Genomic DNA, 24,846 nt, shown 5'->3' with positions numbered 1-24,846 from the left:
GCAGGGGTGACACTGGGGGGGCTTTGAGGTCCCTTCCAACCCAAACCAGTCTGGGATTCTGGGATTCTCTGAGCCAGGGTCCCCAGGGCTGACTCAGGCTCCCTGATGGGGTCACCTGCCTCTCCCCTGAGCCACCCCATCCTCGAGCTGCCCTACGGGGTGAGACACAGACTGTACCTTCCCTGGACCAGCCCCAAACACCCACGTGCTGCTCTGCTGATAAATCTGCATCATTGGCCACCCGTGTCCCCATCCCCTGCTCTTCTCCCACGGGCTGAGCTCTGCAGCATCCTCCTGCCAGGCCCCCCCATGGAGCTGTTCCTGTTCCACTCCTTTCTGCTCCTGCTCCCCGGGGCAGCCCTGCTGCTCTACAGACACAATCCCACCTTCCAGTACTTCTGCAAGGTGGCTTTCTTCAACCTCTGGATCCTGGCCATGGCCACCCTCCTGTCGCCTCTTGTAGCCTTTTGGGGACGCTCGGTGGAGAACATGAAGTGAGTCTGGGCTGGGGCTGGGGCTGGTGTGGGTTTTGGGGACAAACACTCCCACTGTCTGGGAAGCTGTGTTAGGGCTGCTGGGGGAGCCCTGGGGCCACGGGGAGGGCTGTGCTGCTGGCCATGGGGCAATGAAAGATGCACCTGTGGCTTGTGGGGTGGTGGCCATGGCCAGGGAGGTGACACCATGACAGAGGTGCTGAGCTGGGTCAGGATCAGAGCCGGAACGGGATCATTTGTGTTCGTGGCACCATTGGGGTCATCACTGGGGTGGCTGCTGGGGGGTTTGGTGAGGGTTGGAGGTGCTGTGGTCAGGATGGGGATGGGCACCTATCACCACCTCGCTGGCAGAGCACCCAGGTCCTGCTCAGCAGGAGCCCTCTGTCCCCTGTGTGTCCCCTGTGTGTCCCCTTTGTGCCAGGTGGATTTGGGGTTCCCAGGCACAGCCCAGTTGTGTCCCCGTGAGTCGTGTGCTGGGGCTGCAGCCCAGTGCTCAGGGGTGGTGACACCTGTGATAACATCACGTGCAACTCAAGAGGAAGGTCTGGGTGACTTTCAGGAGTGTTGCAATCTTGCTCCTGGATTCCTGGCTGTGACAGCACACCAGGAAGGATGTCATTAGAGCAGAGTGGAAAATATCCCAGACTGGGGGATTCCTGGAGCTCTGACCATGGTGTGTTTGCACTGCTGGATTTCAGGCATGGGCAGGAGGGTGGTGGAAGGTTTGAAGTTACAGCCCCAGGTGTAGCCTCTTTCCCTCCTCCTTTCTGGGCAGGATTCCTGCCCCTGGAGCTGCTCCCATCCCTGGTGCCAACACTTCCAGGCACTGCCACTCGGTGCCTTCTCCTGTCCCCCCACCCCAGCAACACAACCTCTTCCCTCTGCTCTTCCAAAGCCCCAGGGTCTGTAGCCTCTTCCTGTCCTTAGTCCTGGCTTGGGGACATCACCCCAGGGTTGGGTTCCCTGCAGGCACAACGGGATCTCCCAGGCCATGGGTGATCCCATGGCCCAAGGGACCCTCTGAGCCTCACATCTCCTCCTCCTCCTCCTTCTCCTCCCTCTGTCCCTGCTCTCCCCCTGGTGCTGAGCTCTGCCTGACAGCCCTGACCCCTGGGAGCTGCCCTGGGAACCCTTCCCCCTCATCCCATCCCTCCAGGCCCTTGTCCCAAGTCCCTCCCCAGCTTTCCTGGAGCCCCTTCAGGCACTGGAAGGTGCTCTAAGGTCTCCCCATGGGATCCTTCTCTTCTGAGAAGAGCAGCTGCTGCTAGATGTGTGGCTGCTGCCCGGGTTCCCTTCCTGCTGGGGGTTGCAGTCTGTCCCATTTCAACACCAGGAGCCCTGGATCACCACCACGGGTGCTGCAATCCTATTGCTCCATCCTCCCTCCATTCCTCTCGTTATTCTCATACTGAGCAGCACCCTTCATCACTGCTGCCACCCTGATGTCACCCTTCCTGTCCTGCCCTCCCTGCATGGTGACACTGCTCTTCCTGCTTCCCTGACATCCTCACAGATGAAGCCTCCATCTCCTCCTGTCCCTTCGGGGCCACTGAACTCACCTCTGATTTCCATCAATGAACAGAGCTGAGGGGTTTTTCATAGAATCACAGAATTGGCTGGGTTGGAAGGGACCTCAGAGATCATCAAGTCCAACCCTTGATCCACTCCCCCCGTGGTTCCCAGCCCATGGCACTCAGTGCCACATCCAGGCTCTTTGGAAAGATCTCCAGACACGGAGAATCCACTCCTTCCCTGGGCAGCCCATTCCAATGCCTGATCACCCTCTCCAGAAAGAAATTCTTTCTCATCTCCAACCTAAACCTCCCCTGGCACAACTTGAGACCCTGCCCTCTTGTCTTGCTGAGAGTTGCCTGGGAAAAGAGCCCAACCCCCCCCTGGCTCCAACCTCCTTTCAGGGAGTTGGAGAGAGTGATGAGGTCTCCCCTGAGCCTCCTCTTCTCCAGCCTCAACACCCCCAGCTCCCTCAGCCTCTCCTCACACGATCTGTGCTCGAGTCTCTTCCCCAGCCCTGTTGCCTCCTTTGGACCTGCTCCAGGACCTCAATCTCCTTCCTGAGCTGAGGGGCCCAGAACTGGACACAGGACTCGAGGTGTGGCCTCCCCAGCGTTATCCTCCCTGCTCCCATCCTCCTCCCCCCCCGCAGCACAAAGTTTGGTCCAGGGAGTCCCTGGGGGCTGCATGACCATCACTGCCATCCATCCATCCATCCATCCATCCATCCATCCACACCTCAGCTGTTTGGGTACCCACAGCTCAGGCTCTCTGGGTGTCCAGCTCTGCCCATGGAGGAGTCTTGGGATGAGGCTCCCCTGGCCAGAGGCAGTTGTGTTCCCTGGGATGTGATGATAAGGACACAGAGCTGCTGGAGCCATTCCAGAGGAGGCCCTGGAGCTGCTGGGAGGGCTGGAGCAGCTCTGGAGCCAGGGGGAGAGAGTTGGGGGTGTTGAGGCTGGAGAAGAGAAGGATCCCATGGGGAGACCTTAGAGCACCTCCCAGTGCCTGAAGGGGCTCCAGGAAAGCTGGGGAGGGACTTGGGACAAGGGCCTGGAGGGATGGGACCCTCTGAGGGGGAAGGGTTTGCAGCTGGGAGAGGGGAGATGGAGAGGAGATCTTGGGCAGGGAGGGAGGGAGAAATTGTTTGGGGTGAGGGTGCTGAGCCCCTGGGTGCCCAGGTTGCCCCCAGAAGCTGTGGCTGCCCCACCCCTGGTAGTGTTGAAGGTTGGATGGGGCTTGGAGCCCCCTGGGCTGGTGGGAGGTGTCCCTGCCCATGGCAGGGGTGGCACTGGGGGGGCTTTAAGGTCCCTTCCAACCCAAACCAGTCTGGGATTCTGGGACTCTGTGGTTTGCACCTTGCCTGCAGACAGATATCCCAGCCCTTCTTGCTTTCCCATCATCTCTGGACATCACCACATCTGGTTTTACTCTCCTGCCAGCTCATGCTCCCTGTCTTTCTTCAGCAGCTCCAATGCAGATTCTCTACTTCTGAGGCTCTTGGCCTCCCCTGTGGTCACTCACAGAGCTCTGGGCCATGCACCCTGCAAATGTGCTTAGAGAAGCAAAGCATCCCTGAACCTGACCCCAGCTCCCCTCAGGACACACCAATTCCTCACCCGGAGCAGATCCAGCCTGGTTCACCCTGCACCTGGGTGGTTGTGAGGGGCTGGAAAGCCAGGGAGCATCCCCAGGCTGTGTGGATCTGCTCCCCACATGTGTTCCTCTGCCCCAGGCTCCTGCGTGCTGCCCTCCGGCCCCTCAAACACCTCTGTGGCATCAGGATGCAGGTGAGGGGCTCTGAGCACCTGGACATCCAGGGGCCCTACGTGATCGTTTGCAACCACCAAGCATCCCTTGACCTCCTGGGTATGTGGAAGGGTGAGGGGAGTGGGGCCATGGCTGCAAGGGGGCACCCTGGGGGCCCCAGTGAGGCCAGCACTGGGTTTGTACTGGGCAGTGTGGTCAGCATGGGGCAGAAGGATGATGGGCATGCTGGGACCACTGGAGGTGATGCTGGGAGGCCGCTGGTTGGTTCTGGGTGTCCCTGAGGAGGGATGGATCATTTTCTCTTCTCTTCTCTTTCTCTTCTCTTCTCTTCTCTTCTCTTCTCTTCTCTTCTCTTCTCTTCTCTTTCTCTTCTCTTCTCTTCTCTTCTCTTCTCTTCTCTTCTCTTCTCTTCTCTTCTTTCTTTCTCTTCTTTTTTCTTTTTTCTCTTTTTTCTTTTTTTCTCTTTTTTCTTTTTTTCTCTTTTTTCTCTTTTTTCTCTTTTTCTCTTTTTTCTCTTTTTTCTCTTTTTTCTCTTTTTCTCCTCTCCTCTCCTCTCCTCTCCTCTCCTCTCCTCTCCTCTCCTCCTCCTCTCCTCTCCTCTCCTCTCCTCTCCTCTCCTCTCCTCTCCTCTCCTCTCCTCTCTCCTTTTCCATCCAGGAATGGTGGAATTCATCCCTGACCGTTGTGTACCCATTGCCAAGAGGGAGCTGCTGTACCTGGGCACCGTGGGCTGGGCCTGCTGGCTCAGTGGCATCATCTTCATCGACAGGAACAGGAGGGACAAAGCCATCCAGGTCATGTCCCAGACTGCCAGGACCATGTGGAGTGAAAATGTGAGGAGGGGGCTGGCAGGGGGTGAGGATGCCAGGGGGGTGCAGGGGGGATTGACACCGGGGGTCCCAGGGGGCTCCGTGCTGATCTCTCTCTCTGTTCCCTGCAGCTCCGGGTGCTGATTTTCCCTGAAGGCACCAGGAATCAGGGCAGGTCCATGCTGCCCTTCAAACGTGGGGCTTTCCACCTGGCTGTGCAGGCTCAGGTAAGGGGCCTTCACCCACTCCTCACCCGGGGGCTCTGGGGGTCTGCAGTCCCCAGGGACAGGGCCCCTGCTCTTCCCCAGGAGGGGATGGGGATGCTGAGGCCTAGAGTCCCAGCTGGATGGAGGACGAACACCCCTGGTGCTCCATCTCCCACAGGTTCCCATTGTCCCCGTTGTGTTCTCTCCATACTGGGATTTCTTCAGCTCCAAAGAAAAGAAATTCACCTCGGGTAAGAGCTGGACAGGGAGCTCCATCCGTGGGGATGATGGGGATGGGGATAGGGATGGAGATGGGGATGGAGCTTGGAGGTCTCTGTGGGAGGCAGCTGGTGGGAAGAGCTGCTTCCTGGGGGCTCTAACAGCATCCCTGACCTTCTCTCTCCAGGGACGTGCACCATCCGAGTCCTCCCCAAGGTAGAAACCCAAGGCCTGAGCCCAAAGGATGTCCCCAGACTGACAGACACTGTGCGCCAGGCCATGGTTGATGCCATCGCTGAGATGTCCCCAAGTTCCCCTGGGGAGCAGCAGGACAAGCAGCCCCCACTCCAGTGCTGGGCTGGTGCCGGGCAGGGCCCGGGCAGGCTGGAGCCTGAGGGGAACATGGCCAGGACCAGAAATTAAGCAGAGCCACTCGGGGACATGGAGGAGGTGGCAGAGGCAGAGGTTGGGTCACCCTGTCCCCCTGTCCAGGCAGACCTGCCACGGCTTTGGCAAGGTGCAAGGGGGGGAAGCAGAGGGGAGGGGACCCTGAAACCCACGCAAGGTGTCCCCAGAGCCCCATGGCTGTGACTGTGACCCCATCATGGGCCGGGTCAAGCATGGGAGCAGCAAGAGGTCCAGGGGAGTTCACCCCGTGGGAAGGGACCAGCTCATCCTGGGTCCTGAGCCAGGAGATGAGGATGCAAAATTAAAGGCTCTGTACCTGGAGGGGTGTCTGGTGTCCTGGGTGAGCTGAGGGGGCTGAGGGGACATGGGGAGGGGGGCTCCATCTCCTCAGGGTGTTTGGGTCCCCAAGGACACTCTGGGTGCAGCACCCTGGATGGTTTGAGGAGCAGAGGGCAGGGGCAGAGACCCCCCAAGAGCCCCCCAGTCTGAGGGCATGGACTGGAGCACTGGGACGTGGTGTGGGGGTCCCTGTTCCCCTCCAGGAGTGAGGTGTCCCCTGCCCATGGGCAATGAACACATCCCACCCCTGGGCATAGCAAGCAGCTCTCGTGTCCCCAGTGTCACCCTGGGGTGACAGCCATGGCGTCCTTCCCTCCTTGGGAAGGTCCATCCAGCCCCTGCCCACTGCCAGAACCAGACTGGGGAAACTGGGAGGGGGATGTGGGGTCCATCCTGGGTGGGCAATGAGTCAGCTGAAGGGTGGAAGGACACGGAGCACCTGTAGCATCTGCAACCCCAACGATCCCCCCAGCACTGCCTGGGGAGACAGGGAACACCCCCTGCTCCCAAATCCACACCCCCTGACCCCAAATCCACCTCCCCATGGCCACCTCCCCACAGGAGCTCATGACCCTCATGAAGCAATGACCCTGAGCTCCCTGGTACATGGAATTGTCCCCAGGATGCCTGGGGGGACACTGACCCATGTCCTGTCCTTGGGGCCATGCTCCTGGCTCGTGTCTGTGGGATGGGGCCACAACCAGCAACACCCCAGGAGTGGGGACAGGAGGTGTGGGGACAGGAGGTGTGGAGATCCAAGGGGACAGCACCATCCATGGCTGCCTCCACCTCTCCCATGTCCCCGAAGGGCAGGGACAGAGCTCCAGGGCAGGGGTTGTGCTCAGGACACTGTGGCTGTGCTGGGGCTGCCTCAGTTTACCCAAATTCCCAGCAGGACACAGAAGCAGCTCAGCCCATGCCCTGGTCCAGCTCCCAAGAGCAGCAGATGGAGCTGGCAGGACAACCCAACACCATCCTGCTCCTGTGTCCACGGCTGAGCTGATGAAACTGGAAGTAACTTGGCCAAAAACTGGGTGAAAATGGGCACTGGGACAGCTTGAGCCCCATGCTCAGCCCCAGCAGCTGCTGTTTGGCTGCATCTGGAAGAGTTGGCAGCAAATCCTGAGAACCTCCCACCCCTTCCCTGCCCACCCCTTGGTGTTCTCCTGCTTTCAGTTCATTCCCGCTCCCTCCTGCCACCACTTCCCAGCAAACCCATGGGGAGGTGGCTCCTGCCCCCCCCTCCTTCCTGCTTTGGAACCTCTGTCACCTACGGGAACCTCTCCTCAAATTGCAAAAAACCATCAGAGCTGTGACCCCAGGAGCTGCTGGGCAGAGAGCAAACATGGCCCTGGCTCCAGCTGCTGATCCCTGCTGGATCCCTCTGCCAGGCCCTGCCCTCTGGAGGGAGGGATGGAAGGGTGGAAGGATGGAGAGCAGAGCAGATGTGGGGCTACAGCAGCCCGGCACCTGGGGATGAAGGCTGGGGACACGAGACCCCCACCTGTGTGCTGTGTGTGTGTGTGTGTGTGTGAGGGGGAGACTGGGGTTGGATATTAGGAACAAATTGTTCACCGTGAGGGTGCTGAGCCCCTGGGTGCCCAGGTTGCCCCCAGAAGCTGTGGCTGCCCCACCCCTGGCAGTGTTGAAGGTTGGATGGGGCTTGGAGCCCCCTGGGCTGGTGGGAGGTGCCCCTGCCCATGGCAGGGGTGGCACTGGGGGGGCTTTGAGGTCCCTTCCAACCCAAACCATTCCATGATTCTTTGAGCATCGAGGCCTTGGCACCAAGGGCTGCCCTGGGATGGTGCTGTAGGTGCAGCCCAGGTGTTGAGCAGAGCTTCTGCTGAGCTGGAGAGTCCAGGGGAGCCCAGAAGCAGTGAGGGAGCTGGGAAAGGTGACCCTGCCCCTCAGTACAGGTTTCTGCTCCTCAAACTCTCCATAGGGGCTGTCCCAGGATGTCCCCTGTCCCCACACCTTGCACATCCCTTTGTCAGGGCCTGGCCCAGGCTGCCCAGGGCAGGGCTGGAGTCCCCATCATCCCTGGAGGGGTTTCAGAGCCTGGAGATGTGGGGATGAGGGACATGGGGCAGGGGTGGCCTTGGCAGGGATGGGGGAAGGCTTGGACTCCAGGATCCTAAAGGGCTTCTCCAACCAAACCATTCCATGATTCCATGAAATAGGAGGGCCCATCCTAGGGGGCACTGGGACCCCAAGCACTGGCCCAGGAGGTGCTGGCAGTGCTGGAGGGTTTGCTGCTTGAGAGACAGTGCCCCACTGCAGGGCTCAGGGTGGATTTCCAACACATGGAGAGCCCCTTCCCTCTGGATGATCCCACCACCCCTCCCTCCTCCATCCCTATTTGCTTTTTCCAGCAAGTTCCTCATTGTCTCCTTGGACAAAGACTTTGGGCACAGAGATGAGAAGGGAAGAGCAGGACTGGGGAAGGGGGAGAAGGTCACAGAGATCCCCAGACCTGTCTTCCTCCAGTCCTAGAAGCTGTGAGAGCTGTGGGAGGCATCCAGCACCTTTCCTCTCAGGAATCCTTCCCCAGGCAGCTCTGCCCACGATGTGGGCTTCAGGCAGGAGGGAGGAACCCCAACCCCATGGGTGACACAGGGACCCACCCACTGAGGATGGAGCAACAGTGAGTGGGCAGCAGGGAAAGTGGGGTTGGCACTCATCAGGTCACCAGGCACCTGGATCAGGGACAAGTTCAGGCTCTGCCACTCCTGAGCAATCCCCTGGATCTATAGAAGTGAGGGAGGTGCTCAGATCATAGAGACATCCCAAGATGATTTGGGTTGGAAGGGCCCCCCAAAGGTCCCCCAGTCCCAGCCCTGCAGTCTCAGGGACACCCTCACCCAGATCAGGCTGCTCAGAGCCTCCTCAAGCCTCACCTTGAACATCTCCAGGGATGAGGCCCCAACCCCCTCCCTGGGCAGCCTGTGCCATTGTCCCACTGCCCTCCTGGGACACAACTTGTTCCTGACATCCAATCTAAATCTGATTTAAAACCATTTGCCCCATCCCATCCCTCCAGGTCCTTGTCCCAAGTACCTCCCCAGCTTTCCTGGAGCCCCTTCAGGCACTGGAAGGCAGCTCCAGCACAGTCCCCTCACCCCATCAAGGCACAGGACAGAACCTGGTGCAGCCTCAGACCAGGGTTTAATTCTGCTGTCACCAAGGAGATGCTCTGCAGCCCAATGCCTGCCTCGGGGCTCTGTACCCACCTTGGTGGCAAACACAGCCCAGGGATCTGTCTCCTGAGCCACAACCTCTCTGGGGACAGTGAGATCTGTTCTGGATGGTCAGACCATTCCCACAAGAGAACCAGGAGGGGTGAGAGATCTTGAGATGTGGCCACAGGGTGAGGATGGGAAGGGGGTGATGCTCCAGCACTGAGGACAAACAACCCCCCCACCCAGTGCAGGACAGGTGGCAATGTCACAAGGCACTGAGAGGAAGAGGTGGCTGTGTCACAGCCCTGTCCCCACGCTGGAGAAGAGGGGCAGGGTGAGCTGGCTGCTCCCAAGCCCCGGGGGGAGGACAGGAGCCCCATGGCCCATGCCCCAAGCCAAGTCCCTCTCTGGTCCCACATCACTTGTGCTTTTTCTTCTTCTGTTCCTTGCGTTTCTGGGCCCTCACGTCCTTCTTCAGGCGGCTGTCAACGACCTTGAACTGTCCCTTGACACCAGGAGGACGGCGCACACGGGGCCCTACCCCTTTCTTAGCCACCAGGTAGGTGACCTGCCTCTTCTCCTTGGCCAGCCCAGCCTTCTTGTAGATGCTGAGGGAGAAAGAGCATAGGGGAGGATGAGCTCCCAGCACTTTGGTTTTGGTACCCAAACACCCACCTGCTGTGTGGGACCCTCCCACATCTCCACCAGCACCCAGCTGCATCTCAGCCTTTCCCAGCCCCTCCAGGTCACCCAGACTGAAGCCCAGGGTGACACAAAGGAGCTGGATCCCACCACTCACCGCCGCAGCTGGGCCACCTTCTCCCTCTCAGAGATGTCCACGGTGTTGACCACTGCCTCTGCTTTCTTCTTCATCTGCTCCAACTTCTTCAACATCTGGAGGGGCAGGAAGGGTAAGGGACAAGGGGATGGGAGAAGGGACAGGATCACAGAACCATTTGGGTTGCACAGGACCTCTGAGATCATCAAATCCAACCCTTGATCCACTCCCCCCGTGGTTCCCAGCCCATGGCACTCAGTGCCACATTCAGTCTCCCCTTAAAAATCTCCAGGGATGGAGAATCCACCCCCCCCCCGGGCAGCCCATTCCAATGCCTGAGCACCCTTTCTGGAAAGAATTCCTTTCTAATATCCAACCTAACTCTCCCCTGGCAGAGTTTTAGCCCATGGCCTCTTGTCTGACTGCTGTTCTCCAGGGATGGAAATAAAAATCAGAGACTTTTTGGTCAGAAACGAGATTTGAGATCATGGAGTCCAACCCTTCCCCCATCCCTGCCAAGGCCACCCCTGCCCCATGTCCCTCATCCCCACATCTCCAGGCTCTGAAACCCCTCCAGGGATGATGGGGACTCCAGCCCTGCCCTGGGCAGCCTGGGCCAGGCCCTGACAACCCTTTCCAGGGAGAAATTGTCCCCAAGCTCCAACCTAAACCTCCCCTGGCAGAGCTTCAGCCCACGGCCTCTTGTCTTAAGGCAGATCCCCGGACAGGGGAAGCAGAGCCCTCCCTGTGTCCCCTCAGCCTCCTCACCCTCCGTTTCTTGCGGGCTTTGGCCTCTGCCACCTTCTTGATGGGTCGGGCGTTGATCTGGCGCCAGCGCTGCCGGTACTGCTCCACCTGCTCCCGGTTCAGTGGGATCTGACGGCACCGGTGCTGCTTCTCCTCCTCCCTGAACCACTCTGGCAGCTCCTCCTCATCCTCGTTGTAGGAATACCTGGGCATTGGGACACGGGGGTGGAATGTGGCACCTTCAGACTCACCCAGATCCACTGCCCCCAGGGCCCATCCTTGGTCAGTGGGATCACCCCCCAGCACCTCCCATCACCCATTAACCCCTCACACCTCCCAGCACCCCCCAGCATCCTCCAGCACCTCCCAGCAGCCACCAACACCTTCCAGCACCTCCCAGCAGCACCCTGCACCCCCCAGCCCCTGGCACCCCAGGCAACTCCCAGCAGCCCCCACTACCTCCCAGCCCCCCCCAGCCCCCATCCCACAGGTACCTGTTGAAGGAGTCATCAATCAAGTCCCTCTTGGCTTTCTTGGAGGTGGCAATGACAGCGCCGAGCGCCAACCCCTCCGCATCCAGGAGACGTTTGACTGGGACAGGGGACAGGGGAGAGCTTGGCACAGCTGTGAGCAGCCCCACCACCCCTCCCCCTGCCCCCAGGGAGAGGCTCCAATCATAGAACCATGGAATGGGTTGGGTTGTAGGGACCTTAAAGCCCCCCCAGTGCCACCCCTGCCATGGGCAGGGACACCTCCCACCAGCCCAGGGGGCTCCAAGCCCCATCCAACCTTCAACACTGCCAGGGATGGGGCAGCCACAACACCTTTTCTGTAACCTGTTCACTGTCTCACCACCCTCAAATTAAAGAATTTCTTCCTTATGTCCAACCTAAATCTCCCCTCTTCAAGTTTTAAACCACTGCCCCATGTCCTCTCACTAGAAGCCCTCCCTCAGCTTTCTTGGAGCCCCTTCAGATATTGGAAGGTTGCTCTGAGCTCCCCTGGGAGCCTCCTCTTCTCCAGGCTGAACAACCCCAATCCCTCAGCCTGGCTTCCCAGGGAGCTGCTCAGCCCTCTGAGCATTTCAGTGGCTCCTCTGGACACCTCCCAGGAGCTCTGTGTCCTTCTGGTGTTGGGGACTCCAGAACTGGACACAGGACTCCAGGTGGGGTCTGACAGGAGCAGAGCAGAGGAGAATCCCCTCCCTTGACCACTGTCTGTGCTGCTTTGGATGCACCCCAGGACCCAGTTGGGTGTCTGGGCCACAGGCACACCCTGACAGCTCACGTTAACCTTCTGGTCCACCACCACCCCCAAGCCCTTCTCCTCAGAGCTATCCTCAATCTTTTCTTCTCCCAACCTGGATATGTGGAATTGTTAAGGCTGGATAACACCTCAAAGATCATCAAATCTAACCCTCAACTCAGCACAACCATGGCAACTGACCCACGACCTGCAGTGCCACATCAACAGGTTTTTTGAACACTTCCAGAGATGGAAGTGGACTCCACCACTGCCCTGGGTACCCCCGGGCACCCATGGGTGCAGACAGCAGCCCCCACTCACCTGGCTTCTCAATGGGCACCACCTCAAAGCCACAGGGCTCAGCCCGGTCCCGCGTCCTCCCCCGCGGCACCAGCGGCCTGAGGAGAGAAGGGTCAGAGCTGGGGGCTTCACCTTCCCCCTCACCAGCACACCCAGACCACCCCCCTCTCAGCCCTCACCTCTCCTCATCACTGCTGCTGTCATCCTCACTGCTCTGCTCCTCCTGAGCTCTGTCAGCCTGGGCTGCTGGCTCTGCAGGGGGTAGGGGCTCTGCAGCAGCTTCCCTGGGGGGCAGGGGGATGTTCTGCCCTTGCTTTGGGGCTTTCTCTGGGGAACAGCAACCAGGGGGTGAGGGAGGGTTGAGGCAGAACCCCCCCCCCTCAGACCCAGCTTGGTAATGCAGCACTAATGCCATGAACCTGGGAACCATGGGGGCTGGAGATGGTTGGGAGCAGCACCCACATTGGAACATCATGGAATCACAAAGTTTGGAAAACACCTCCAAGATCACCAACTCCAATCATCAACCCAGAACCATCATGCCCACTGAACCATTACAAGTGCTACATCCACACACTTTTTGAACCCTTCCAGGGATGATGGGGACTCCAGCCCTGCCCTGGGCAGCCTGGGCCAGGCCCTGACAACCCTTTCCAGGGAGAAATTGTCCCCAAGCTCCAACCTAAACCTCCCCTGGCACAACTTGAGTTGTGCCAAAAGTTCCTCTTGTCCCATCCCTTGTTCCTTGGGAGCAGAGCCCGACCCCCCCTGGCTCCAACCTCCTCTCAGGGGGTTGCAGAGAGCCACAAGGTCTCCCCTCAGGCTCCTCTGCTCCAGGATCAACACCCCCAGGGCCCTCAGCTGCTCCTCAGAAGTCCTCCAGACCCTTCTCGTGTGCTCCAGTCCCCTCCTGAGCTCCACTGCCCTTCTCTGGACACACTCCAGCCCCCCTGTGTCCTTTTGGTTGTGAGGGGCCCAGTACTGACCCCAGGATTTGAGGGGCAGCAGTATTCACCAAGGGTTTGATCTGGGCCATGGGGCTGTCCCTTTGTGCCCCACACCAACCTCTTCGAGACTCGCGCTGCTTCTCAGCCAACATCTGTGCCTGCCCCAGCTCCAGCTCCTCATCAGCATCATCCTCAATGCCAGCAAAGGCTTCCTGGGGACAGGGAGCAGCGGGTGAGGGGACACGGGGCAGAGCTGGGGGGCTGCTGGGGCTGCTCTGTCAGTTGTGGCTGGGTGGGACTCACCTTCCCAAACCACAGATTGGTCTGACGTTCCTCCAGCACCGACTTCTCCTCCAGGGGCACCAGCAGGGGGTTCTCATCTTTCTCCTCTTCCTCCTCTTCTTCTTTCCGTTTAAACTTCACCCTAGGATGGGCAGCAGCAGGATCAGTGCCCCCCAGCCAGCACTGGATCCACTGCTGGATTCTGGAGCTGCTCCAGAGAAATCCCCCTCCCAGCTCTCACCTCTTTGCCCCCTGCTCTCTCCTCTCCCGCTCCAGCCGCCGCTGCCGGGCCTCGATCTCAGCCAGCTCCTCGGGGTCCAGGTCACTGTCCAGGGACACATCATCCTCTTCCTCATGATCCGAGACATAAATGTCATCATCCCCAGGTCTCATCTCCAGCAGAGCATCTGCTGATGCCATGTCCCCCCGGCTCAGCTCGTTCAGCAGCTGCAATGCACATCAGATGTGTCACAACTGCAGCCCAGCAGCCCTGTGCCCATCACTGTCCCAGCAGCTCTGGGACCCTCCCCCTGCCCCACACACTGGAGTCCTCTGGATGCTCCGGAGGGAGAACATGCTGGTGTCACCATCATCAGCAATGGAGACCCCAGGGAGATCCATCTTCAGCTCCACGCGCTCACGCTGCTTTCGCTGTTCCTTCAGGATCTTCTTCTTCTTTCTGGAGGAGGGAAAGGATTGAGGACACAAAGCCCCCACTTCCACTTCCCATCCCAGTGGCTCATGCGTTGCCACATCAGAGCCAGGTATCCCCCAGGACTGGGGACCAAGCAGCAGTGTCCTCCCCCTGTCAGTGTCCCCCCTGTCAGCTGACACAGAGCCCACCCCCTGGACACAGGACAGGTTCTGACACAGCCACTCTGTCCCCAAGGCTGGAGCCCCTGGTACTTCCCCAGCATCCAAACTGTTTTCACCTTTTTAACTCTGCCAGCTCCTTGGCCTTCATCTCTGTCAACGCCAGCTCCACCTCCTCCTCCTCCTCTTCCTCTTTCATTCCCTCATCAGCTGCACCTTTCAGTGATGCCTTCTTCTCCTTCTCCTCCTCATCTTTGCCTTCCTCCTCCTCACCAGAGCTCAGGCTGCAAAAGGGAGGAGCTCAGGGCACCTCTCCTGCTGACAGGCCCATCCCAACGTGCCCTGGAGCAGCCCCTGTGTTCCTACTTGATATCCAGCTCCTTTGCCTGCTCCTTCAGCTTTTTGGCCAAGAAACGACGCAGCTTTGTCCTCCAGTTGAGGAGGGCTCTGAGGGGCAGGAGGGGCAGAGGTCAGAGACACCCACCAGGCCCGTGATGCCCTCTCCCCAGTCCCTCCCAGTACCTGAGCTCTTTGCGTCCCAGCACACGGATGTCCTTGCAGCACTGCCTCAGCTCCTCTGTGGTGGAGCTGTGGTTCTCCAGCTCCCCATCCCCCAGGGTGATCTGGAGGGAGCAGAGAAAATCAGACAGGTCTGGAATCCAAGTTCCCTTCTTCACTAAGGAGAAACAACTTCCAACCAGGTGGAGAACAACTGCCTGACCTCCAGGCAGGCTCCTGCCCTGCCTCCCCTCTGCAGGAACACGGATGGGGTGGTTGCTGCACCACCCAGGTGACTCCTTTCATTGCTCAGTGCTCCTGGGGACATCTCAAAAGGCCACCAACGGGCTTCAGGCACTCACCTCGTTGGCCTTGGAGAGGAAATCCACGGGGTTGGGGGCCTTGAGGAACTCCATCAGCGTGAAGCGGTGGTAGAGGGTGGTGTCACCCTCAGCATAGCCTTCTGCCTGGGGGAGGGGACAGCAGGGTGAGGCAGAGCAGGGCCCCAAAGAGCTTCAACCACCCCAAAAGTTTCAATGACATCATGGAATCCATGCTCTAATCATGCCCACGTGACCCAAGGGACAAGGGTGGCTCAACCTGCCAGCTCTATGGCCCTACCAGTCCCACCTCCTCAGGCACAGAGAGGTGACCATGACACAGGCTGGGGAAGCTCTGTGCCCAGCTGTGACCACTGGACATGGCCCTCAGCATCCCATGTCCCAGGGACACCTCACAGGGTCACCAACTATTGCAGGGAGAGGTTTCCCCACACCCTGTCACCACACCAGGCTCTCAGGCTGCAAACCTCTCCAAAACCACTTCTTCCATCAGAGCTTTCCTTTTCCTCAGCAGCATTCTCAATTATGAGCACTTTGTCCCCAATCCCCAGCCCTTTTACTGTGTGCTTGGTGCCACAGACCAAGCTCTTACCTTTGGCTTCTTTTTGCTGACCAGCTCGCTGACTGATTTAGTCTGCACCTCCACCTCCTTGAAGGCATATTTTGGGTCAAAAAACTTGCTGTCAATTTTGTCTGGAGCTTGATAACCTGGGATGGAGAAATCAGGGCCATCAGTGGGGTTTTTTTCAGCCCTGCTCCAGTGGTTTCAGGTCCTCCCATCTGCTCACCCTGGCAGACCACAAAGATCTCAGCGGATTCGTTGCGGGAGGCTTGGGGCTTGGTGGCCTGGACCTTGTGGAAAAACTGCTGGAAAATCCAGAGGAGGGGCTGGTAATCCCGGGAACGGAACACCTTGGTGATGAACCAACCACCTTTGCAGAGGAACTCACAGGCCAGCTTCAGGGCCATCAGGGTCAGGTTGGCTGGAGCAGAGAGAAGAGGAGCAGTCAGGAGCTGTCACTGTTCCTGTTGCCCCCTCCCTGTCCCCCAGCACAGCCCACGCCCACCCTGCCCTGCTGGGGAGGAGGAGATGTGCCCACCCTCACCCCCCCCAGGCCATCCCAGCCCCACCTTGGGAGTAGGCATCGTGCACCCAGCTGGCTCCCACGTTGGGTGCTCCATCGTTCAGCACCACATCCACCTTCCAGGTCTGCAGCTCCTTGCGCAGGGCCTGAGGGATGGGGACACAAATCCCACTGCAGGAACCCACAGCAGGGCCTCCCCCCACCCCTCCCCTCAGCTCAGGTGCCCACCAAGGTCCCATCAGGGGGGTGGGTGAAGCTCTGGGGGCAGGGACAGGTAAGGGGCTCTTACCTGGCGACACTTCTCAGTGGTGATGTCCTCCTGCAGGGTCACCACGTTGGGAATGGGCTTGATGGGAACCAAGTCTACCCCTGGTTTAAGGAGATATCAACACCACAACTCCTCAAAACCATGAACAGCCCATCCCTGGGGCTTCCCCACCTGCCCCACCCCTATTCCGGGACTTTTAATCCAGGGTCTCTAACCCAAGATTCCCTTTCCTTGACCAGCCACCTCCAGGGACTGTGGTGGAGATCCCTGTCCCCAGCCCACCCCAGGTCCCACCACTCCTCACCAATGATCAAGCTGGAAACAGGCATGAATTTGGAAGCCACCTGCAGCCTGGAAAGAAAACCAAAGAATCCCTGAATGTCAGCTTGGGAGGGACCTCAGGGCTCACCTGCTCCAACCCTCCTCATGTTATTGTTGATCTGAGCTGTCCCAGCACCCATGGAGCTGAGACTTCAAACTTTCGAAGTGGGGGAATCCACCCCTTCCCCTGGGAGACCATTCCAATCTCTGACTGTCCTCTGAGGGAAATTTTTTCTCTTGTGTTCAGTTGGAATCTCCCCAGGAGCCCCTTGTGCCCATTGCCCCTTGTCTTGTCCATGGGACTCCTGGGGATCACGGAGTCTCCATCTTCCCTGTGATCCCCTTTTCGGAACATACTGAGGTCTCCCCGGAGCCTCCCCCAGACAGAACAATCCCAGTTTTCCCAGTCCCTAGGAGACCATTCCAATGTCTGACTGTCCTCTGGGGGAAATATTTTTCACAGAATCACAGAATTGGCTGGGTTGGAAGGGACCTCAGAGCTCATCAAGTCCAACCCTTGATCCATTCCCCCCGTGGTTCCCAGCCCATGGCACTCAGTGCCACATCCAGGCTCTTTGGAAAGATCTCCAGACACGGAGAATCCACTACTTCCCTGGGCAGCCCATTCCAATGCCTGATCACCCTCTCCAGAAAGAAATTCTTTCTCATCTCCAACCTAAACCTCCCCTGGCACAACTTGAGACCCTTTGTGCCCTCTTGTCTTGCTGAGAGTTGCCTGGGAAAAGAGCCCAACCCCCCCCTGGCTCCAACCTCCTTTCAGGGAGTTGGAGAGAGTGATGAGGTCTCCCCTGAGCCTCCTCTTCTCCAGCCTTCCCTTGGGTCCAATCAGAATCTCCCCAAAAAGAGAGGCCTGAAGCTCCCTCAGGATCTCAAGAGCTTCCCCATCCTTCAGCTGTGCTGCCAGGGCTTGTGCTCAGCTTTGGGATGAGCCCCGGGGGCTCCTGTCCCCCCCAAGCCCCTGTCCCCACTCACCACCCCCCGGGGGCCGCACACAGATCCAGCAGTGCCCGAGCCTTCTGCAGGAACTGGAACTTCCGATTGAGCTGGAGAAGTTTGAAGGAGGAGCGGGAGCGGAACCCTGCGGGAAGGAGAGCAGCGGGGGGGGGGGGGGGCTCAGGGGGATGCCCGGGACCGCAGTCCCGCCGTGGTCCGGTTCGGCTCCTCACCCGTCTCCTTGGCCAAGTGGTAGAACTTATCCCTCCGGCTCTTCCCCAGTTTGCTTTTCTTCCCCATGGCGGAGGGAGCGGGTTCTCAGCACTGCCCTGAGGGGAACACAGAGATGAGGGAGGGGGGACCCGGAGTGTCTTCCCGAACCGAACCGCCCAAACAAAACCCCGCGGTGTCCCCGCTGCCCCCGACCCGGATCCCCCAGGCTCCCCCCGGACACCCCGGACCCCCACAGCCGCTACCGCATCCCTCAGCGCGCACGAACCCGAACCCGAACCCGAACCCCAACTCGATCTCGATCTCGATCTCGATCCCGGTCCCGGTTCCGGTCCCGATCCCTCCTCGTGCACGCGCCGCCTTCCCGGCGTGCCCCGCGGCAGCCACCCCCCCACCCCCCCCCCCGGTTCCTGTTCCCCTCGCCGCCATCTTGAGAGCGGCACAATCCCCTGCTCTGGGTTCGGGCGAAGGAAAGGGAGGAACGGCAAAAAAAAGAAAAAAAAAAGAACCTGTAACTATTTCCACCGAGGCTGCGTCCGCCGCCGTTTCTGCAGCGCTGGGTGCTCCGTGACACTGGGGAATCCCCCTCCGACCTCACCAAGATGGTGGCAAAGCCCGACCCGAGCGTGCCCCTGGGAGGAGGTGACGTCATCACGCACCGCGCTCAGGCAGCAGCAGAGCGGCGGGCGGCCATCTTTGTTGCCGGCAGGAGCGGCGCCGCGGTCCCGATGCCGGCGGAGAAGATGGCGGTGGATGGGCCCGAGCAGGTGAAGGGGGGACGGGACGGGACGGGACGGGACGGTGCCGGGGACATGGGGTGGTGCCGGGGACATGGGGTGGTGCCGGGCTGCAGAGCGGCTCTGCGGGGAGCGAGGCCTGGTGGGCGCCGTGACTCGGCGGCTCTCGCCCCAGCGGCCCCAAGAGGGGCCTGGGAGGGCTCTGGGGAGTGCGGGAGGGGAAGGGAGCGGAGGGGCCGGGGTGGGGAGACCGGCAGAGGAACGGGAGCTCGGGGGCTGCTGCTGAGAACCCGCCCGGGGTGGTAGAAAGGGGTGGGAGGGAAAGGGGAGCCCCGAGATCTGAGGCGGGGGGATGGGGAGGCCCTGGGGGTGTTCCTGGGGCTGCTGCTGAGCTCTGCTCTCTCGCAGATGGAGTTGGACGATGGGAAGGGCGGCACAGGGTTGCGGCAGTATTACCTGTCCAAGATCGAGGAGCTGCAGGTGAGCCGGGCCCGGCGGTGCCACTCGGGGTTCTGTGGCCCTGTCCCTGCTCTGGCCTCGGGAGCACCCGCGGCTTCTGCAGGTCTGCCTCTGGGGGGGATCCTCCAGCAGAACCCGGGCTCTGGGTGGTGGGGTGGGGGAGCTGAGTCCTGCTGCAGGGGTGGGAGGGGTTGCTCAGCCCCTGGCAGCAGCGTTTGGGCTGTCCCCGTCCTACTGGGAGGGATTGTCCTACTCCAGATCCCTGTACCTGGGAGCTAAGCCACACGGTGACAGATCAGCAAAGCTTTTGTCATAGAATCATAGAATCTTTCAGGTTGGAAAAGACCCAAAAGATCCCTGAGTCCAACCACCACCCTGCTCTGCATCCCCCCAGCTCATTGTCAACGAGAAGAGCCAGAACCTGAGGCGCCTGCAAGCACAGAGGAACGAGCTGAATGCCAAAGGTACAGCTCAGCTCTGCTCAGTTCCTTCTCCTGGGGCTCTGGGGCTGATTCCTCCTGCTGGGCTGGGGGCTCAGGGGGGGTCAGGGGGGTGCTGATGTCTCCCTCTCCCTCTCTGCAGTGCGTCTGCTGCGGGAGGAGCTGCAGCTGCTGCAGGAGCAGGGCTCCTATGTGGGAGAGGTGGTGAGGGCCATGGACAAGAAGAAAGTGCTGGTCAAGGTATGGAGCGGAGCTGGGGGGGGTCCCTGGGTCCCTCTTTTAACCCCACAGGGGTTTGGGGTGTGGGACAGGAGCTCGGGTGGATGTAGCAGCCTAGAGCTGTGGGGTGAGAGCTCTTTCTTCAGAAGGGCACACTGTGGGGGTTCCAAAGCTTCCTCAGGCTGGTGGGAGGCAGCTCAGGGGTCCCTGGGGGCTGGGGGAGGGAATGGGGGGGGGGGGGGGGGGTTGAGCTCTGCACCCTGAGCAGCTCTGGGGGGACACAGGGCAGGGGAGGATTTGGAGAAATAACGCTCAGTGCCACCTCCCAGGTGCACCCCGAGGGGAAGTTTGTGGTGGACGTGGACAAGAACATTGACATCAATGATGTGAGTGTCCTGGGGTGCTGGGAGGGGACAGGAGTGTCCCCTCTGGGAGCTGCTGGACCCCAGCTCCTTCCTGGGGACACTGAGCTCCCCTCTGGCACCCCTGCAGGTGACCCCAAACTGCCGCGTGGCCCTGCGCAATGACAGCTACACCCTGCACAAGATCCTGCCCAACAAAGTGGACCCCCTGGTGTCCCTGATGATGGTGGAGAAGGTTCCAGATTCCACTTATGAGATGATTGGGGGTTTGGACAAACAGATAAAGGAGATCAAGGAGGTGATTGAGCTGCCAGTCAAACACCCAGAGCTCTTTGAGGCTCTTGGGATTGCCCAGCCCAAGGTGAGTGAGGTCTCTGGGGTGGGGGTGTCAGTGTTTGGGGGGTGCTGTGGGGGGCTGGGGATACTGCCTGTGTCATGGAGTCATCCTGGAACCCCAGACTGGTTTGGGACTGGAAGGGACCTTAAAGCCCCTGGAGTGCCACCCCTGCCATGGGCAGGGACACCTCCCACCAGCCCAGGGGGCTCCAAGCCCCATCCAACCTTCAACACTGCCAGGGATGGGGCAGCCACAGCTTCTGGGGGCACCCTGGGCACCCAGGGGCTCAGCACCCTCACCCCAAAGAATTTCTCCCTCCCTCCCTCCCTCCCTCCCTCCCTCCCTCCCTCCCTCCCTCCCTCCCTCCCCAAGATCTCCTCTCCATCTCCCCTCTTGCAGCTGCAAACCCTTCCCCCTCAGAGGGTCCCATCCCTCCAGGCCCTTGTCCCAAGTCCCTCCCCAGCTTTCCTGGAGCCCCTGGGGATGTTCCCATGTCCCTTGTTGGGGTGTGGCTGCCTTTGCAGACAGGGCCAGGGGTGCCGGGGGCTTTGGGGGTCTTTGCAGGGGGTACTGAGGTTCTGGGGGTCCCTGTAGGAGGTGCTGAGGGTTTTGGGGGTCCTTGCAGGAGGTGCTGAGGGTTTTGGGGGTCTTTGCAGGGGGTGCTGCTGTACGGACCCCCAGGCACAGGGAAGACCCTGCTGGCCAGAGCTGTTGCTCACCACACTGACTGCACCTTCATCCGCGTCTCGGGCTCGGAGCTGGTGCAGAAATTCATCGGGGAAGGTGAGAGGGGGAGGGGGGGAGGCTGTGGGGGTGCCCTGGGGGGGGGTCTCAGGCCGGGGTGAGCTGAGCTGTGTCCCCCAGGTGCCCGCATGGTGCGGGAGCTGTTTGTGATGGCCCGGGAACACGCCCCCTCCATCATCTTCATGGATGAGATCGACTCCATCGGCTCCTCCCGCCTGGAGGGGGGCTCGGGGGGGGACAGCGAGGTGCAGCGCACGATGCTGGAGCTGCTCAACCAGCTCGATGGCTTTGAGGCCACCAAGAACATCAAGGTAAGGGGGGGGGGGCCACCACACCTGTCCCCAGGGCAGTGATGGCTGTGCCCCTGGGCAGTGGCAGTTGTCCTGTTCATGCAGTGACATTTGTGCCCCCTCGCAGGGACAGTTGTGCCCTGTGAAGTGAGCGTTTGTCCCCCTTGTGCAGTGACAATTGTCCTCTCCATGCAGTGACAGTTGTGCCCCCAGGCAGTTGTCCCAATGCAGTGACATTTGCCCCTTCCATGTAGTGCATTTGTCCCCTCAGCAGTGACACTTGTCGCCATGCAATGGCAGTGACACTTGTCCCCAGCTGTGACACTTGTCCCCAGCTGTGACACTTGTCCCCATGCAGTGACACTTGTCCCCAGCTGTGACACTTGTCCCCAGCTGTGACACTTGTCCCCATGCAATGGCAGTGACACGTGTCCCCATGCAGTGACACGTGTCCCCATGCAGTGACACTTGTCCCCATGCAATGGCAGTGACACTTGTCCCCAGCTGTGACACTTGTCCCCATGCAGGTGATCATGGCCACCAACAGGATTGACATCCTGGACTCTGCTCTGCTGCGCCCCGGCCGCATCGATCGGAAGATTGAGTTCCCCCCTCCCAACGAGGAGGTGGGTGTGGGGTGTCCCCTGCTCCCCCCAGGGGACAGCACCTTGTCCCCAGCCCCTCTCAGGGCTGATCCCAACCCTCATCCCTCATACCCTCATCCTTCTTTTCCCTGGAGCTGGGGTGGGGCTGTGGGGTTGCGTGGCAGGAGGACAAGGGAGGGGAATGATTTCAAATTGGAAGAGGGGAGATTTGGGTTGGATGTGAGGCAGGATTTGTTCCCTGTGAGGGTGGGGGGATGTCCCTGTGCTCCCCTGCAGGCTCGCTTGGACATCCTGAAGATCCACTCCAGGAAAATGAACCTGACCCGGGGCATCAACCTGCGGAAAATCGCGGAGCTGATGCCGGGGGCGTCGGGAGCAGAGGTGAAGGTGAGGACCTGGGACAGGGAAAGGGGATCAGGGATCAAGGAGAGGAGGATCTGACACTGGGATGGACTGCCCAGGGAAGTCCCTAAAGTCACTGTCCCCAAAGGTGCTGAAGGAGAGGCTGATATGGGGGGGGTTGGGTCAGAGCTGGACCTGGTGCTCTCAGGGCTCCTTTCCAGCCTCAGGGATTCTGTGGGTCTGGGAAGGTGATGGAGCTGCAGGTCAAGCACTCAGAGCTCCTTCCAATCCACAATCACTCAGCTCAGTGCTTCCTTTCCCCAGAAGCATCCCCAGTGCCACAGCTCCTGTTGAGCTGGTTCAGCAGCCAGCAGTGAGGGCAGCTCAGTGCTCCCTGCACTGCTGTGTGAGTTTCAGGTCCCTGCAGGGAAGTGTCCAACCCCTTCCCTGAGGGAACTGAATACAAAATCCTGAGAGGAGCCAGCAGTGCCATTTTAGTCATCTCTCTGGAAGGATTCAGACATGAGGATGGAGCAGCTCCAGAGAAGGGCTACAGGGGGCTGGAACACCTCTGCTATGGAGCCAGGCTGAGGGAGCTGGGGGTGTTCAGCCTGGAGAAGAGAAGGTTCCAGGGAGACCTTAGAGCACCTTCCAGTGCCTGAAGGGGCTCCAGGAAAGCTGGGAGTGTGTGCAAGGGGCTGGAGGGATGGGATGGGGGAAATGGTTTTAAATCAGGGAAGAGCAGCTTGAGATTGGATGTCAGGAACAAGTTGTGTCCCAGGAGGGCAGTGGGACAATGGCACAGGCTGCCCAGGGAGGGGGTTGGGGCCTCATCCCTGGAGATGTTCAAGGTGAGGCTTGAGGAGGCTCTGAGCACCCTGATCTGGGTGAGGGTGTCCCTGAGACTGCAGGGCTGGGACTGGGGGACCCTTGGGGGCCCTTCCAACCCAAATCATTCTCTGACTATAATCCCAGTGCTCTTGCAGAGTTTTGGAAAATATTCCTAACATTCGTTAGCCAAACCAAAATAAAAAAATTTGTCTCAAACCTGAAGAGTTCAAACTGCAAGGAGGGACCTTGGGCAAAGCACTGATTCACTTCCACCTCACTGGAGAGCAGCAGGGTAGGCAGGATTCCCAGCAGCAGAGGTTTGAAGGTGACACAGATGGAGCCCAGCTCTGCCCTCACTGTGCCCAAACTCAGGAATAAAACCTGGGATCCGACCCGGGTGACTCCCAAGTGAACGTGTTTGGTGGTCACCACCTCTGGGTGACACTGCCACAGCAGCTCCAGACATCCTCCAGTGAAATAGAGAACCTGGGGGAAAACAAAAGAAGAGAAGGGGGTGGGCAGGGGGTGTGGGGAGCAGCCTGTGACATCCCTGTCCCTGTCAGGGGGTGTGCACAGAAGCTGGGATGTACGCCCTGAGGGAGAGGCGTGTGCACGTCACCCAGGAGGACTTTGAGATGGCAGTGGCCAAGGTAGGAACTTGGGAAGGGGAAAGGGAGGAGAGACTGGGAAAACTGGGACTGTTCTGTCTGGGGGAGGCTCAGGGGAGACCTCAGCATGTTCCAAAAAGGGGATCACAGGGAAGATGGAGACTCCCTGATCCCAAGGAGTCCCATGGACAAGACAAGGGGCAATGGGCACAAGGGGCTCCTGGGGAGATTCCAACTGAACACAAGAGAAAAAATTTCCCCCTGAAGACAGAGATTGGAATGGTCTCCCAGAGGAAGGGGTGGATTCCCCCACTTTGGAAAGTTTGAAGTCTCAGCTCCATGGGTGCAGGGACAGCTCAGATCAACAATAACATGAGGAGGGTTGGAGCAGATGAGCCCCGAGGTCCCTCCCAGGCTGTGTGGCTCTTCCTGGGCTGAGGAGCTGTGTCAGGGGTGGTCTCAAATTGTCCTGGGTGCTGCCAGGCTGGAAGGGGCTCAGCTTTGGGGACAAGGAGCATGAGATGGTTTGTCCCCATGTTCTCAAGCCCTGGGTGACACTGAGGAGGTGGGGAGAATTGTGCTGTCCCTGTGCAGGGCTGAAGTTGGGGGGAGTGTGGAGGGGGTGGTTTTAGCACCCAAAGGGGAGGGTGAAGAGGTTCCTGTGGTGGGAGTCACCTGCATCTCCTCCTCTGCCCCCCCAGGTGATGCAGAAGGATAGTGAGAAGAACATGTCCATCAAGAAGCTGTGGAAGTAGCGTGGTGGGGGCTGCTCCTGGGGGCTGCAGTGTCCAATAAAATGCTGCTGTGGCCACATCTGGTGCTGATTTGGGGCTGGGGGGGGGCTGCAGGAGCACACACAGACACACAGAGCTGCTGCTAACTGGTTTTATTAGAAAATATCCAAAATAGACAAAAACTGGTTACACAAGAGGCAGAGCAGGCACCCCTGAGCCGTGCACCCTGGGAATATGTAAACGTTCCCCCCCCTCCCCTCCACCTATGACCCCCCCCATGGCAGCAGAGCAGGGGGGCACTGGGGACAAGGCACTTGAGAGGGGACAGTGGGTGGTGGCATTATCCCCTCCGCCCAGTGCTGGGGTCCCCTCATTCCCCCTCTCTGTCTTCC

At 59.7% G+C, this 24,846-nt stretch overlaps 3 protein-coding genes across 4 annotated transcripts; 2 read left to right on the top strand and 1 right to left on the bottom strand.

The window, feature by feature from the left end:
- Positions 1-308: 308 nt before the first annotated feature.
- LOC103533048 (1-acyl-sn-glycerol-3-phosphate acyltransferase alpha) lies at positions 309-5,663 on the top strand. Its single transcript, XM_008498864.2, has 6 exons — positions 309-494; positions 3,742-3,875; positions 4,434-4,609; positions 4,717-4,812; positions 4,970-5,042; positions 5,198-5,663. Exons 1-6 carry the CDS (start codon positions 310-312, stop codon positions 5,431-5,433), a joined length of 900 nt encoding a protein of 299 aa, XP_008497086.1. The 5' UTR covers position 309; the 3' UTR covers positions 5,434-5,663.
- Positions 5,664-8,903: 3,240 nt separating this feature from the next.
- Positions 8,904-18,434, bottom strand: FTSJ3 (FtsJ RNA 2'-O-methyltransferase 3). Its single transcript, XM_030466048.1, has 22 exons — positions 18,256-18,434; positions 17,749-17,844; positions 17,555-17,660; positions 16,545-16,591; positions 16,262-16,341; positions 16,019-16,118; positions 15,676-15,870; positions 15,480-15,595; positions 14,909-15,013; positions 14,571-14,671; positions 14,415-14,495; positions 14,168-14,332; positions 13,779-13,914; positions 13,477-13,682; positions 13,257-13,377; positions 13,072-13,165; positions 12,186-12,333; positions 12,028-12,104; positions 10,956-11,052; positions 10,483-10,666; positions 9,736-9,830; positions 8,904-9,544 (listed from the first exon to the last, which is right to left on the bottom strand). Exons 2-22 carry the CDS (start codon positions 17,813-17,815, stop codon positions 9,355-9,357), a joined length of 2,511 nt encoding a protein of 836 aa, XP_030321908.1. The 5' UTR covers positions 17,816-17,844; positions 18,256-18,434; the 3' UTR covers positions 8,904-9,354.
- PSMC5 (proteasome 26S subunit, ATPase 5) lies at positions 18,402-24,531 on the top strand. Of its 2 annotated transcripts, XM_030466051.1 has the most exons (12): positions 18,402-18,513; positions 18,892-18,963; positions 19,337-19,406; positions 19,525-19,622; positions 19,931-19,987; positions 20,094-20,324; positions 20,957-21,083; positions 21,165-21,355; positions 21,862-21,960; positions 22,216-22,326; positions 23,676-23,762; positions 24,422-24,531. In XM_030466051.1, exons 1-12 carry the CDS (start codon positions 18,475-18,477, stop codon positions 24,473-24,475), a joined length of 1,236 nt encoding a protein of 411 aa, XP_030321911.1. In that variant the 5' UTR covers positions 18,402-18,474; the 3' UTR covers positions 24,476-24,531. The 2 variants fall into 2 exon arrangements, with proteins under 2 accessions (XP_030321911.1, XP_030321913.1); XM_030466053.1 differs by lacking the exon at positions 23,676-23,762.
- The last annotated feature ends 315 nt before the right edge of the window (positions 24,532-24,846 follow it).

Source organism: Calypte anna, chromosome 27, assembly GCF_003957555.1.
Source record: "Calypte anna isolate BGI_N300 chromosome 27, bCalAnn1_v1.p, whole genome shotgun sequence".
NCBI lineage: Eukaryota > Metazoa > Chordata > Aves > Apodiformes > Trochilidae > Calypte > Calypte anna.
This window is presented reverse-complemented; position numbering and strand designations above follow the sequence as displayed.

Bases quoted from the DNA above. Each gene is read 5' to 3' on its own strand.
- PSMC5 (XM_030466051.1), top strand. From the start codon at position 18,475: ATGCCGGCGGAGAAGATGGCGGTGGATGGGCCCGAGCAG. The intron at 18,964-19,336 runs GTGAGCCGGGCC...GCATCCCCCCAG, and splicing joins CCAAGATCGAGGAGCTGCAG to CTCATTGTCAACGAGAAGAG. The intron at 19,623-19,930 runs GTATGGAGCGGA...GCCACCTCCCAG, and splicing joins AGAAGAAAGTGCTGGTCAAG to GTGCACCCCGAGGGGAAGTT.
- FTSJ3 (XM_030466048.1), bottom strand. From the start codon at position 17,815: ATGGGGAAGAAAAGCAAACTGGGGAAGAGCCGGAGGGATAAGTTCTAC. The intron at 16,342-16,544 runs GTGAGGAGTGGT...TCCTTAAACCAG, and splicing joins TGTTTCCAGCTTGATCATTG to GGGTAGACTTGGTTCCCATC. The intron at 15,014-15,479 runs GTAAGAGCTTGG...CCCCTCCCCCAG, and splicing joins TCAGCAAAAAGAAGCCAAAG to GCAGAAGGCTATGCTGAGGG.
- LOC103533048 (XM_008498864.2), top strand. From the start codon at position 310: ATGGAGCTGTTCCTGTTCCACTCCTTTCTGCTCCTGCTCCCCGGGGCA. The intron at 3,876-4,433 runs GTATGTGGAAGG...TTTTCCATCCAG, and splicing joins AGCATCCCTTGACCTCCTGG to GAATGGTGGAATTCATCCCT. The intron at 4,813-4,969 runs GTAAGGGGCCTT...CATCTCCCACAG, and splicing joins ACCTGGCTGTGCAGGCTCAG to GTTCCCATTGTCCCCGTTGT.